The following is a 14,961-nucleotide window of genomic DNA, read 5'->3' on the forward strand; positions in this document are numbered from 1 at the left end:
GTTTCAACAATAACATGGAGGTAAAGAAATACAGATATTTGCTATTTCAGGATCCTAATCCAGCTGTTGTCATGGCAGCCAGGAATCCTAAACTATGTGTTTAACTTTTAACTTTGCAAAACTTAAATGGTGATTGGCTGCTTGTTTCCAACAGGGACACATAACATCACTTCTGTCATCCAGACGAGTCAGAATGAGTTTTATACAGTTTTTTTATAAAGGCCTTTTCTCTGGAGCGTGATTGATTTATAAGCTTGTTAAATGTACACGCTGTACATCTGTCTATTGTCCTCCACTACAATGAGTGAAATTCCCCACAGCTTTAAAACAGCGCTCCCTGTTTAACTGCCCTGCAAGAATTAGACAAACATGGGAAAAAAAGATGTCACCAAGAGGATTTGGGTGACGGCTCCTGCGCTTTGACCTTTTAGAGGCCAAAGGCACGGTCACCCTGTTGGGGGGGGGCTGAGGGTCATCAGCAGGGCGTGGAGAGGTCACGCCTCAGGTCACACAAGTCTCCAAAAGATGCCCAGTGTGTGGCATGCCTTTGTGTGGATAGGTGAGATTTGGTTACCCTGGAGGTGCACGTAGTTCAACCTTTCAATAGCGCTGCTAAGTGATGGAGGGAGTGACCTCATTTTGACTCGACGTATATGAGATACTGGGGAAAATGGGCTGGTAACACAATTAGTGTGTGATTTAGTATCGCACGTCCAAAAAGCAAAGGAACTCGTGAAAAACTGAGGTATCCGGACTTTTTACTAAGTCGTAATATGAGAATAAAGTCGTATTTTAAAAGCTGTGATATAATGATAACCTTTTTGTAGGAGATCGGCAGAAAGAAGAATCTTTCTTTCTAGTGTTTCACTCTTTCTGGATCCAAATTCTTGAACCAGTCTCCTTGTTTCTTGACAAACCACAAAACCTCTTTGAATATGACACAGATGTAACGATGACGTCACAGTCGACCACGACAAAACGATTCCTCCTCCACTAAAAGGACGAAATCCTCCAAGTCTGTGTGGTTCTTTCTCTTTTCAAAGTCCTGATGCTGATGCTGACGTGGAGCTGATGTGACAAAAGATGAAATATTTCTTTATATGTTGAACTTAATCTCAAATATAAGTTAAGAAGAACTCCGGAGGCGTAGAAATTAAAAAGTAAGACCTGAGATTTCCTGACTTTCAGTTCACAGTATCATTCAAGCTGTATACTACATTTCCCATGATGCAACAGAATTTGGGAAAAACAGTTATGCTGATGAATAAACATGTTTTATCTTCAATGATTATTTTTCCCCCTGCTGCCTGTTCCACATCAGTGAACCATCCGCCTCTTTGGATCAATTGAAAAACGGTTCAGTGATTTCGAGATTAAACTGGAGCCATAAATCGGCGGCGATAAAAAAACGCCGGTGCTCCCCAGCGAGGCTCATGATGAGACCTTTGTCCGTTTGCGCTCATCAGGAATTCATAGATAGACTAATCCCTCCCCTGATAATAGTTTGGCGACTGTTTCCCCGCTGCCCCGGTCACTGCGGCGCTCACCCCAGTGTTTAGCATTCAGCTGCTACTGAAGATGTTAGCGTCCCGATGAATGTGGCGATGAGCAGGGGCCACAAAGAGCACTAATCTGAACTGACCCCGGCGGATTGTTTTGCGCAGAGCTGAGGAAACCACGGCACAGATTAGGCTCCAGAAAGACAGAGATGGTGCGAGCAGAGATTAGTCGTGTAAGCAAGGATCGTTTCCCCCCAGAGGACCACACACTGACAGTGTAGCCAAGTCACCTTTGTCTCTAAGCCACCGCCGCTGTGGACTCGTTGGCCATTGTCTCTGAAATCCTGCAGCATTTCCCCAAAAAACCTGGACTCAAGCCCTTTGATTGGCACTTGTCAGGGCTGATAGAGAGGCTGACGTGTTGGGAAAGGCCTGAAAGGGAAATCCCCTCCCCATGAATAATAATTTGGTGAGGATTTTCCTTTTTACTCCGCCCCCACGGCCATTCTGCCATTCTTCCAGGAGATAGAGGAGTGGAGGCTCTGGGTGGCATCAGTGAAAAGCCTCCGTCCGCATGCTAATTGTCCCGCTGCTGCTCATCCCTTTCTCAAACACGCAAAGAAAGAGATACAAGTCCGACCTTCTTGCCGCTGCCTGGTGGACTGGAAGTTGGACCGTGCTGCAGTGTGTGTGTGTTTGTGTGTGGGTGTGTGTGTGTGTTATTGTCTTCGATGGCCTTTTCGAGGGGATTTGACTCGGCCGCTCGCAGCCAAATCCAGCTATCTGCTGAGTTCAGATGCTGCTGTTGGTATGGTAACGTGCTCCGTGTGTTTTTAGATGGGCTCTTGTTTCCAGCTTGAACTGACCAGTAATCACTGGGCATTCACGGATTAGGCCGTGTTGGACGTCGGGATAGGAAGGTTTTCAAAAGGGAGAAACCAAATCCTGAATAATTTAAGTCGGAGGGTTAACTGAGATTTAAAGATTGTACGTTGTATAAACAGTCTGGGCTTGTAGATTTTAACCAGTGCTTGATTAGTCGATTAGCCGAGTCAGGCAGTACAAATATTATCATCATGCTCTGTAGGTAGCTGCTTAGATGTGAGGATTTTACTGTGATTGTAAATTAAATATATATACATTATGTGCAGAATATATAGATTAACAGGAATGCAATAAATTATATCTAATACATATGAGATATTCATATCTTAATAAATGATTTAAAGGAAATTAGGCCACAGAACTCCCAAACCCTGCCGCACTTACTACCAGAATAATAAATCTATACCAGACAGATATCAATCTATACCAGATGTAATCAGATGGTATCAGAATGTTAAAACTCAAATAAACTCCATTTTGTCCTGTCAATAAAAGTAATGATGCACCAAAAATAACTTCAAAACATAAATAAATATAGGTTTCCTCAATTTAAACTTCACATTAATCATGATGTCACTGTTGGTGTCCAGGACATTAGGTTTGTGTTGTATATGAACCCCCACAAGGAATGATGAATTCTCTGCTCTAGAAGATGAATAAATTTCCGGTGACATTGAAACTTGAGTAGGACACGGGGGCTGATGGCGGCGGCGTGTGATTGTGTGCAGTGTGGTGGAAGACGGCCTGTCCAATGAGACATGGCTCCATCAATCTGCGCTGCTGACCTCTGCTCGCTCACCGACAGGATAAATGAATCCACGCCGGCGCGTTCGGACGGTTTGATGAATCCTCCGCCGGTCAAACTTTCACCTCCCAATGAATCCAAGCATCTCCAAATATATCACATGTAAATCATCGAGCAACACTCGCCTTTTCAAAAGCAGGACGAAGAAAAGAGTCTGAATCTTTGGTGCAAACTGTTGCAGGAGACAAGCCGAGCTTCCCTCACGCTGAAGCCTGCATTGACGGAGCTCTTTGTCTCCGTGCTGCTGCAGCAAGAGGCGCATTCTGCGGCCTGTGTATTCAGAGATAATGAGACTCTTAATTGGCTGCTCAGTGACAGAATGGACGGAGATGGAGGTTTCAGGGAGAGCGTGCGTTCCTTAGTGAGGCTCTGAAAGGACTGAAGGGAGATGTGACTGCGGCATTTAGCAGAACAATGAGATGTGAATTGGTGTTTATTAAAGTAAAAGCACTGGTTTTGGAGCTTTGTGCCAAGTGGCTACTTCCACATGGACGACAATGAATACAGATGTGGTTTTTCTTCCTCAGGACTGTGTTGATTATAGTGATTATATTGAAAAAGTTAGTCCCCGTACAAAATGGTAAATAACTTCAGGCCTTATTTATGTTGCTCCTTCTCTGCTTCAGGTTGCAGCTCAGTTGAAGGCGGCCCAACCGAGGAGGAGACGGATGATCCAGGACGTGTTGGGTCCTCCGCCGATCGGAGGAGCCCCGAGAGTCTCGATCACAGAACCGCAGAGACGGAAAGAAAGATGGAGGAGAGGAGAACCAAGGTGCTGACCATGCTGTCCAAACTGCAGGACGCTGCTCCCCGGCAGAGCGGACGCAGCAAAGGTTCCTCCAACTTCGAGGACTGTGAGTTTGCTATGAAAGGAAATTGGGATTATTGTGTAGTTTATAGTTTGAGCGGATATTTTCAGATTATTCAGAGTTGCTCTTTAAGATGAATAAATACGACAACACAAGGCCCTTAACTGTTTGAAATCAAGAGTTCTCCCGCTCACTGTTTTTTCAAGGCTGAAGTTGCCACCTCTCTTCTTCACGTCCTCACACAAAAGAGCATGTGGGGAAAAACACAAACACACAAACACATTTACCAAACACTCGATGACGCCACTTGATTTTTTTTAGAATTGTGTTTTTTTGGCAAACAGGACTTTAGCCAGGAGTTCTCCAGTTTCCCTCAAGTGCCTAATTTCTGGCATCCAAGCCTTTGTGAGAGCACTGGGGCCGGTGGGTGCCACAATACGCGTCCCACACCTAAGGTCAAGGCTGAGGGGGCCGGCCCTCGGCAGGGGTCGGTCGGGTCAGAGTTCTCCTGTGAGGGCTGGCTCACATGAATGGGGCTGATTGGACAGGTTTGTTCAGACGGTAATCAGGAGGGAAGAGGAACCCTGCAGCTGGCTGCACTGTTCTGCTGCAAGGTTATTACCAATGGGAAGCTTTTGTGTCGGTACAGGAGTCTGGACTGTGTGTGTGTGTGTGTGTGTGTGTGTGTGTGTGTGTGTGTGTGTGTGTGTGTGTGTGTGTGTGTGTGTGTGTGTGTGTGTGTGTGTGTGTGTGTGTGTGTGTGTGTGTGTGTGTGTGTGTGTGTGTGTGTGTGTGTGTGTGTGTGTGTGTCCTTCTGACACTGTAAGGGACGTGCAAAGTGACGTCATGTGGGCTGGTCCTTGCTTCTTTAAGGAGATGTTATCAAAAGATCACGTGAAACCAACATGACGGTGCCAAAGAGATTGTTCATAGCAATTAAGCTGCAACTTTACTTTTTGTCGATTCACTCTCTCTGTTCTTTTATTGTTATTTTTCGCTCGTTTTACGCAACAACTTTCTGTTAAAGCGATAAATGCCCACTGTTCACTTCCTGCTCGGCACCAAACAGCAGACAGACGCTGTATATTTCCCTCAGGAGGTGGTGGAGACCGAAAACAGAGATAAAAGAGAGAGAATACTGGAATTACTGTTAAACTGCTGCGGCTCATTCCCTCGTGTCCACAGCAGCCGTTGTTCAGCTAATATGACGCCGGCTCATTACCGAGATAAGAATTAGGTTTCAGATAAAGATGAGGTTCATTGTTTGTGGGTTTTTTTATGTGTTTGTTCATCAAAAGGTTTTTATGCTCCCTCGAGATTACAGTAAACAAGACGCTCTTGTTGTGAAAATGCTTTCAGTGACAGAAATGTGACAAAATTACTACAAGTGCCAGAATCCATTAAAGTTAATTTAATAAAACATTTGATAAATCTTATATCTTATGATATGATATGTTGTGTGACTGGGGTTTGTGTTTGTGTGTGTGGTGTGTTTACAGAGTGTCCTGGTACAATCTGTCACTTTTCACTCCTGAGTGTTCGCCAGGGTCCTTTTGTTGAGTGCGTGTGCATGTGCCTGTGTGTGTGTGTGTGTGTGTGTGTGTGTGTGTGTGTGTGTGTGTGTGTGTGTGTGTGTGTGTGTGTGTGTGTGTGTGTGTGTGTGTGTGTGTGTGTGTGTTGGCTACTCTTCGTCCACTCGTAACACTTGTAACTGTGGCTCCTCATTAGGCTCTGAAAAGGACTAACTGGTCATAATTGTCTCTTTCCAGGCCAACGCTGACCACTTGCCAAAGGATTCCCAAAATACACCCTCCACTCGCCCCTCACACACACAGACACACACACACACACACAGACGCCTAACGTCCTGTACTCTGCCACCCATCGCCCATTCAACTCTGTGACCCACCAGGTTGTCATCGCTGTCGTGTGGCTCGTGTTTGGAGTCGCACTCCGGAGACAAGCACAGACAATAAGAGCAGATAAAACCGAATTCACGTTACGGAGACGACCATTTTTCATAGATAATAACATGTTCATGAATTTTATGGCTACCAAACAATATTTCTCATCAGCAGGAATGTTCCTCCTTTGTCTCACATTCAGGAATATTATTTTGAGAGGGGGAGAGTGTTTGTTATAATTTGTTAAACATGAGTATTAACTTATAAAGATGTTCTCATTTTATTTAGTTTGACCTCGACACGTCAGTTTTATTGGATCTCCTGTTTATTTCTCCTTCAGCTCCGTTAGTCTCCTCCTGTGGACAGTTCAGACCGAACAGACTGTAAGAGCGTGGAGAGCCGGAGACACACTGATGTCAAGTAGCTGCGGTTTCCTTTGTGTTGCCATGGAGCAGCGGCTTAGCTCCTGTTAACCAGTGACCGAGCGTGGTGTCGGGGACTCTGTGGGCGGAGGTCTCTGAAGAATGTCAGTGTTGATGTGGAACACCTGTCGGCCTTGAAGCCAGCGTCGCTTTGACCCCGCCCACCATCACCGGCGGCGTATGTGTCCGTCTCCTGCCCGCGGGCGGAGATCGAGCCCTAACTGTTTTCAGAAAAACTCCCAAATAAACAAGAAAGACCAGTTGCTTCAAAGAGACGGGGCTAAAGCGAGAGGTGTTTACGAATGTGTGTGTGTCTGTGGAGCAGGTCGTGTGTGGCGTGTGTGTGTTCAGGTACGGTGCCTTTATGCAACCCCCTGTTTGCTCAGCCTTTGGCGTGGAATACCTCTATGTATTTACCAGCAGTCCAGAATGACTGGGCAAACAAACAGCGCGCCTATTGATGAGCAGCAGTGTGGAATATGCCCGTTGTGTTCAGGAGGGAGGGAAAAGGGGAAGGGGAGACGGCAAAGTAAATCTGTCAGAGAGTCTATTATATGGTGTCCAAACAGAGAGAGCGCTCCACAAAGGCCTTATTAATGGCACAATGTCAAGGAGCGGCGGGGCAATAATAGCAGATGATTTGGCTTTGTGCGGTTATCTCCAGAGATCTGGTCCTGCAGTACGGCAGATGATTTGGCCTCTGTGGGCGTATCGGTGTGGATCTGCAGCAGAAGCTGATCGGGGCGTGTGCATGTGTGAGTGTGTGTAAGTTGTGGTTTGTGGTGAGGCCGGTGGCGTGCAGCCAGAGACAGGAGTGTGGCCGCTACGTGTGTCTTTGTTTGTTTTCCTGCCAGAGCTTTAACCCCCTCCCCTCAAAACACACACACACACACACACTTGTCAGGCTCTTTAGGAGAAATTGACGGGGAGGAGTCGTGTTTTCATGGAGCGACAACAGCGCCTGCAGGAGAATGCTGCCAAATGCTGTCAACCTCCTTTCTGTTGTGGCGCCCGGCACACGCTGCAGAGCTCGACCCTTTTGGCTGTTACACAACAACAGAGGCAGTAACTATAAATGTGAAAAATAGTCAAAATGATTCGGAAAGAACCGCAGAACCATAAAAAATGAAGCCAAAACATCCCGGACACATGCAGGTGCTGCCATCCGGCACTGGTGATGCCATTTGGAGCCAATCTGACAGTAGCAGAATGCAAATATATTTGCATTCTGCTACTGTCAGATTGGGACTGACCTAACCCTAACCCCATATGAAACAATTACCTAATACGTATGTGACCTTTCATTGAAAGTAGTTGTTAACAGTAGTTCCACAACAGATTTCAACTGCTTCCTCAATCCTGCACTTTTACTGCGCTGGTGCAACTCTCTGAATATCATTCATACTGTAAAACCTCAGTGTTTGTTTTTTCATAAATAACTCCAACCCACTCAAACAGCAAGTTCCTCATCGGCTTCCGAGCTTTTACCTGAAGAAGTAACTGCATTATACTTTTCATGATTTCCATCCAAACACAGGTAGAAGCTGCCGTAGCCCAAACCACACGTATAGTTTGCTCCTCGTGTGCACGTGTGACTCATTTATCAATCGGGGGAACCGGTCTCCTTCCTCTGCACCTCCTGCAGGTCCCACTGTTATCTGATCAGATTCCCATCTTCACCTCTTGATATGGAGCCTTCACAAAGCGAGCGGCGACACCTCCTTCTGCACCGTTGTGAAACGACACGCTCGGGCCTCACGCCTCCTTATCTCACAGCTCCCACTCGCCATATTTTACAGCTTTGTCTAATTGCGTCCAAGCAGTTTCATATTCAATAGCTTAAATCCAAAACATCCCATGAACCTATTTCTCACAGACTCCATGCAGGTTAAGGGATTCGGCAGTTAGAGTTGGGTTCAGACTCTGTTTATCCTTGTGTGTGTGTGTGTGTGTGTGTGTGTGTGTGTGTCTGCTCTACATTCGTGCTCTTAATCACGTATTTTTCTGCGGTATATGTGGGACACGTTGCACTCTGACATTCCCCTGCTTCTGAAAAGGGGGTCACCTACTCTCGGCGGCTGAATGTGACCTTTGTTAAAGGGAATTATGGGACATTTTTAATAGTGCCGATGATGAGCAGAAAACAAAAGTCTGGGATTAAGCGGGAAAGAGAGAAACAAACACGTAAAAAAATACAATAGACCCCTCTTTGTGTGTGTGTGTGTGTGTGTGTGTGTGTGTGTGTGTGTGCTGACAATGCAGGAAGTTATAGAGGTGTTTTATGTGTAATTGTTGTTTATTAGTAAAGTTAAGGAACCAAACTGGTAAATTGGGCTGGATGTGATTTAAACATTTTCAATAATAAATAAAAACATTTGCTGAGTTTCAGTGCAGATAACAAAGGAATATAAGCAATTTTACATTTAGATTTGTACTTTATACGAAAACTTTTGTATTAAAAAAGAATCCGAACCTTTCACAGCTGAGCCTCAGTAGAAGCTGAGTCCTGAGGTGGTGAAGTTTCTGTGTGGATGTTGGAAGTTAAGTGATACTGCGGAATATGTCAGATTTTGGATGAATCAAATAACGTGATAATGATAATGATGAAAATAATTAGAACCAATATTGTCATTTTAAATCAAGGCCCACTGAGAAAACGACTGTTGAAGACACTGTTATGGCAGAAAATAGGAATTTTGACAAAATAAGAAGTCAAATATCTGAGTTTTTTGGGAACAAACGTTTTTTACTTCTATGCACGAGTGTCAGCGTTGATCCATAAGATTTTCTGTAAAACTTTTTGATTCAAAAGAAGCCAAACTTCTCAAATATGAAACTTTGAGAACTTCAAGCATCTCCACCAGAGGAACTTCACACTGTACTCTATGTAGCAGTGGGTGTGGATGGAACATAGTACTGCAGATACCACACCTGGGTTTCTACACCAAGATAATGTTTTGACACCTTGTTTTGAGAAACACATAAAAAACTTGAATTTTACAGAATCTGAATTTTGTGTTTTGATGATTCTAAAATCGAAATTGAACAAGTTATGTTTAAATTAAATTAGATTAAATGAACAAAAGGTTCACATTATAGTCGACAGCAAAAAGCACTGGGGTCTGAGACGCAGCCCCGCGAGCTGCAGAGGGAAATAAATCATACACAGATGAGTTCCAATAGTTGTCAGACGAGCAGTCAGCTGTGTTTTTCATCTGTCAGCTGCAGACATGGAAATTGACGTCCAAGTGTGTGTTAAATGAGTTGTGACCCGCGGCTGTTTGCCGCCTGCGGGCCGGTGCGCGAGCGGTGACTCCGCCAGAGAAAAGGAACAAAACAGAAAAACAAACCCGGTGAAAGAGTGAACCTCCCTGCTCATCATCATCATCATGGCCCCATTCTTCCTCTCTCAATTGCAACTGAATCGCCTCGGTCTCATTACAGATTACGGCCTGAACAGAGTGACTCTCCCCTTTCTCTCGCCTTTCTCCACACAGTCCCTCTGTTGATTAACATTTTCTGCTAGGCTTCACACCAAAAGCACAACCTGTGCGCTTTAAAGGCAGGCTGGAGAAAAAAAGCCATCAAGCGCTGGAGTGGAATCAGATAAGGCTATCAGGCAGGAGGCTTTACTGCCTCGGCTTTGTCCCGCTCCTCCACCCGCCCCTGCTTCCTCCCTCAATCTCTCACTCCACTGCACCTTTTGTCCGTCTGATTCCCTGACGGAGCTCCTCTCAGCCAGGGACCCCCTGACCCCCTCCAGCACCACTGCACTGTGTGTGTGTCTGTGTGTGTGTGTGTGTGTTGTACTCTGCAGCAGAGGATAAGAAGAAATAAGGCGATGCTCAGGGCTGATGTTGAGGTTGAACCCCCCCCCTCCTCATCTCTGATTCACTGAGCAGCATTTTCTCTGCACAGCTTCTCCCAATGACTTAACCTCACTGGGTTTCCAATATATGAAACATTATGAAAGTGTTTTTAAAACGATTTTTTATCCTCAAACGAATCATTTCACCTTCTTTTTTTACGACAGTTATTCGTATTATTGTCAGAGTGCATTAAATCAAGCTGCACCACACACACTCATAGATATCCGTCCTCTAAATATGATTGTTTACATCTAAATCTGTAAATCAATCCCTGGGAAATTAGCAAAAATATATAAAACAAACTTGTACAACATGTAGAACTGTATGTGACTGCATGTGTTCTCCTAACAGCTGTAACTGGTAAAAAGTAAAATACTACATGAAATGTAGGGGAGTACTTCAAAGTACCTCAGAATTGTAATTACTTGTCAATAGTTACAGTATTTGAGTAAATGTACTTAGTTGCATTCTAACACTGGTTGAAGATAATCCAGGTGAAGTTGTACCAAAATACTTTAATGCTACATTTACATTAATTACCACAGTCAAAGTATTCACGTATCTGCTCATTATAAGTAAGAATCATGTAATATTTCAATTTATACTTATTATGTAACATCTGCAGCATCTGCAATTGACACAAATACACCAAGCACTTGGTTTGACCCAGTGTTAGAGTTATTTTTATGTACAGATGTTTTCTACTGGTCGCTAACATGAATCACTTTATTACATCTGTGTAATCTTAACCCACAGCTGAGGTAAAGTAAAAGTCTCATGCGCTCCTGATGGATTTGAAACGTCCCCACAGATAACACCTGTGTGGTTCTCATCAGCGAATCCACCGTGAGACATTTAAAAATAGTTGCATCAGTGTTTCTGGCTGAAGTCAGCGCAGGTCAAACAGCTAATTCTCCTCCAGATGGTCCCTGAAGCTCGGCCCAAGCTGCCGTTTCACTCTCAACAGATTGACCGGTGCACTGTGTGAACGGTGTGTGTGTGTGTGTGTGTGTGTGTGTGTGTGTGTGTGTGTGTGTGTCTCTTTTGAAGAGCGAAGAACTTTAAACCCCGAGCGGCGGCTGCGTGTGGGACTCCGGCTCCTCGTCCTGCAGCTTCTCCTCCTCGCAGATATTTGCAAACAGATGCGTGAAGCCGGCCCGACGGGGGTTTATTTTTTTGATCAATCAAGCTTTAACAAGTCAAGTTGACTAGATACGAATGTCGCGTTTTGCATGTGAAAGGCCGAGGCTGCGGAAGGCCTGGTTTTGATTAGGCCTAAGCTGATAAATGGCAGATTCAAACAGGCCCCCTGCTACTGCGGAGAAACCCCAGAGGTCCAGGGGTTTAAATCCAGACCGATATCAACTCTGTTGCTCCTCTTTCTTCTCCACACCAATGAATAGATCCATTATTCCGTAGACTCATTCTCATCTCCTAAATTGAAGTGGCAGCAGCTTAAAAGCCCCGGTTTTCTACCCCCCTTTTCCTCTTAGTCTCTCTGCCTCCCAGATTTGCTTACTGAAATATTCATGGGTGTGGTTCACATCAGTTTGAGCCCCTCATGTGATCGTCACTTTTATATTGTGAAACTTTTCCTATTATTACCGTCAAAGTCAAAGAAATGATCAACTGTTTCTTATTGTGAGCATCAGTTTAAGTGTTTTTATTTTAAAGGAGTTTTAAATATGAGAAATAATGAACATCTTTACTTTCTGTGGCTTTTTCCGCAATAACAAGTAAATGTTTGGAATATTTAAAAAAACAATGGAACAACGAGGAGGCATCTTAAGATGTTCTGACTAACTTTCTAAATTCAGTTTTCTTACACATAAAAATCAGTAAATCCTGTTGTTTCAAAGGCAGGAATCAAATAATCTTCGGTATCTTTGCTGCAAAAAATGACTCAAACAATTATTGTTGATAAATTTATTTGTTGATCGATGTTTAGATTAATTGTTTCAGCTCCAAATAGACGTCAGAGTCAGTGCTTGTCCTGTTTCACTATTTGAGAAGTTCCCTCACAGTAAAATACAGCAGCCAAGTGTCACTATAACTCCCCCAACATCAAGGCCAAGTGGACGCCTTGTAAACTGCTTGTCCTGCTCACCCCCCCCACCCCCACCCCGCTGTGACCCTAAAGACGAGAAATATTGTTCTACTCTGCAAATAGAGCGGCTTAATGTTGCTCAATGAAATCACTGTCTGACATGATGTGACATGTAAATGTTGTTATTGTGAATTCAGGTTCTCTCCTCTCTATTCTCTTTCCAGTCGACTTCTTGGCAAAGTATTGTATCTTCAGTCAGGAGAAACTGGAAGACTACAGAAGAGCTTTTGATGAAGTAAGTGAAAGTGGATTTAAACCCTCTATGTGTGAATATAGCCCAAAAGTTGGGGCTCCGATAATCTACATGATGATGATGATGGTGATGATGATGAAGATGTCGGTGGTGTTTCTTTGCAGGAGGACGGTGACGGTGACGGCTACATCTCCTCCCTTCAGGCTCTACTTGCTCTTAAACACGTCATCCCTTCAGAGTTGCTGTCGGACGAAGAAGAGATCTACGTCTGCAGGGTCAGCACACACACGTACAAATACACACACACTCGTACAAAGACACACACACACGTACAAATGTACACATATTCCCACGTACGCCACAGTCACAGTGTTGATTGTCAACCGTCTTTAGATCCTGGAGATGGTGGACTTCAGAATGACAGATGGGCTCGTGGACCTGAGGCTCTTTTCCGTCATTGCGAGCCTGGCGCAGAAAATAGCCACCATGGAGTAAGTGACCATCAGCAGACACGCTCCTCCCTCCTCAACGCCGCTGTAGGAGGAGTCGCTGACCTCCCATAAATAAGCACAAGAGTGTGTGCGCAAGTTTGTTCCAGCGATTTTGTCGTGGTGTGTGGGACGCCGTTTGATCCTCATCTCCTCGCGTCTTCAAAGACTTCATGTGACTTCAGAGGTCAAAGTTAGGAGTTGAGTTGATAATCGACATCTTTTCAGTCATTTAATGAGCAAAACCTTCTCTGGTTTCAGCTTCTCACATGAAAGGATTTGCTAATTAACATTAAATTGAATATAATTGGTTTTAGTCCCCTGGATTTATACAGGTTTTTGCTTTGAAATATTGTTTGTGAGGCCCAGAGCTGCAATAACAGTCATTTAATTAATTAGCCAATCGATAAAATGTGAATACGCAAACATTTTGATAGTGGAAAAATCACTGAAGTGGTTTCTTAAGCAAAGAACATCATAAATATGCCGGTTCCAGATTCTCACATGTGAGGATGTGATGTTTTTCATGATTGTAAACTGATTATGATTAGTTGTGGACATTTGAAGATGTTATTTTGGACGATGGGGAATTACAACAAGAATTTCTCAGAATTTTGGACAAAAAGATCAGTGGATAATGAAAATAATTCCGCCGCAGCCCTTGATTGAACCCTGAAAACCATCACTCCGACTTGAACTCGGCCTCCGCGATCTTGTGTCTCTACATTATTAAACCCCATATGCTGCAGATTCCCACACACAGCGCTTTTTTTTTCTGCCCTGGGGTTTATAGCTTCCTGCAGGCAGGAGTGTGTGGAGCCAAGCCTACTCCGGAGGTCCCAGAGGGTCAAGGCCTGCTCCCAAAGCCCTCGCCCCGCAGTGAGAGCTCCCTCTCAGCGAGGACAGGGCCAGGGTCACGGGTCCTCTGATTTACGGCCAGCCCTTTGTGCCGTGTGTTAGAGGAGGCCTGTGGACCGGCGGCCTCGCTGGCACAGAACGACCAGGGTGTCTGCTCTGTATAGAGGCAATTATAGTAATGATAATGAATGTCCATATTAAACCTCTTTTCACAGAACTCCTTTTTCCAATTTAAATAATAAGGAGAGAGCAGATCAGCGTTCATAAAGCTGCCTCCTAAACAAGGAGAAAACAAAAGCATCCTTCTGTCATCTCATCCCAACTGGACTAAACTGATCCTCTTACCTGTTTCAGTTAATCCTGTTGTCTCTAATCCCAGATTAAAAACGAGCTGCAACAGTAGTTACACAATCAGCCAATCTGATCACTGAAGGCTTTGAAATCTGAGAAGGTGCAGCCCACACTTATATATATTTATTTATATATATTTTTTTTTTCTTGCAGTGTGTCGCACTCTTCCCCCTTCTCACTTTTCTTTTCTACGTCCCTCTCATCTCTCTGCCTCTCGGCCCCTGTGCTGTTTCGGCCCATGACTCAGCCCATCTGTCCCTGCAGCATTGTGCTCCCCCGACAAGTCCACCTCACACAGCGCCACATTCCCTCAGGGCGAGTCACATGACCTGCCAAGAAGTGCATCGCCACGCAGGATTCCCAGACACTGCTACTGTCACTCTCGGCCCTGACTGTTGGATTTGTGAGCGTGCACGCGGAGCGCTGAGGGTTACCGCGTGTGTCCGCGTGTCCCTGGAAGGTTCACTGGGCTGAGTCGGCGTGCAAAGGGGAACGTGAGACGGACGTAACCTGGACACGCTACCCGCCGCGTAAACTGTCTGACAAAGCAAGTCCCTCCTCCTCCTCCACAGTTTCCTTTTACCCGCTCAAAAATATCCCCAAAACAACTCTCAATTCCGTCAAATCAAACTAGGTCAGAGTGTGTTTGCGCCCCCTGCCTCACTGTATACCAGCCCCCCCGCTGAGCAGACCGCCAAAATGTTGGGCATTACGTAAGTGAGAAGTCTGCTGTGGTGGTGGCAGCGGGGTGCCGGTGCAGGGCCGACAAAA

At 44.9% G+C, this 14,961-nt stretch overlaps 1 protein-coding gene across 2 annotated transcripts in view; it reads left to right on the forward strand.

The window, feature by feature from the left end:
* LOC118101997 overlaps positions 1-14,961 on the forward strand; it is a 31,043-nt gene that overhangs the window by 11,361 nt on the left and 4,721 nt on the right. For both annotated transcript variants that reach the window (XM_047338484.1, XM_035148119.2), the window contains exons 6-9: positions 3,816-4,043; positions 12,465-12,535; positions 12,658-12,768; positions 12,887-12,984. In XM_047338484.1, the coding sequence (XP_047194440.1) occupies positions 3,816-4,043; positions 12,465-12,535; positions 12,658-12,768; positions 12,887-12,984 (508 nt within the window). The remainder of the gene's footprint in view (positions 1-3,815; positions 4,044-12,464; positions 12,536-12,657; positions 12,769-12,886; positions 12,985-14,961) is intronic.

This window comes from Hippoglossus stenolepis, chromosome 22, assembly GCF_022539355.2.
Source record: "Hippoglossus stenolepis isolate QCI-W04-F060 chromosome 22, HSTE1.2, whole genome shotgun sequence".
In the NCBI taxonomy this organism is placed as follows: domain Eukaryota; kingdom Metazoa; phylum Chordata; class Actinopteri; order Pleuronectiformes; family Pleuronectidae; genus Hippoglossus; species Hippoglossus stenolepis.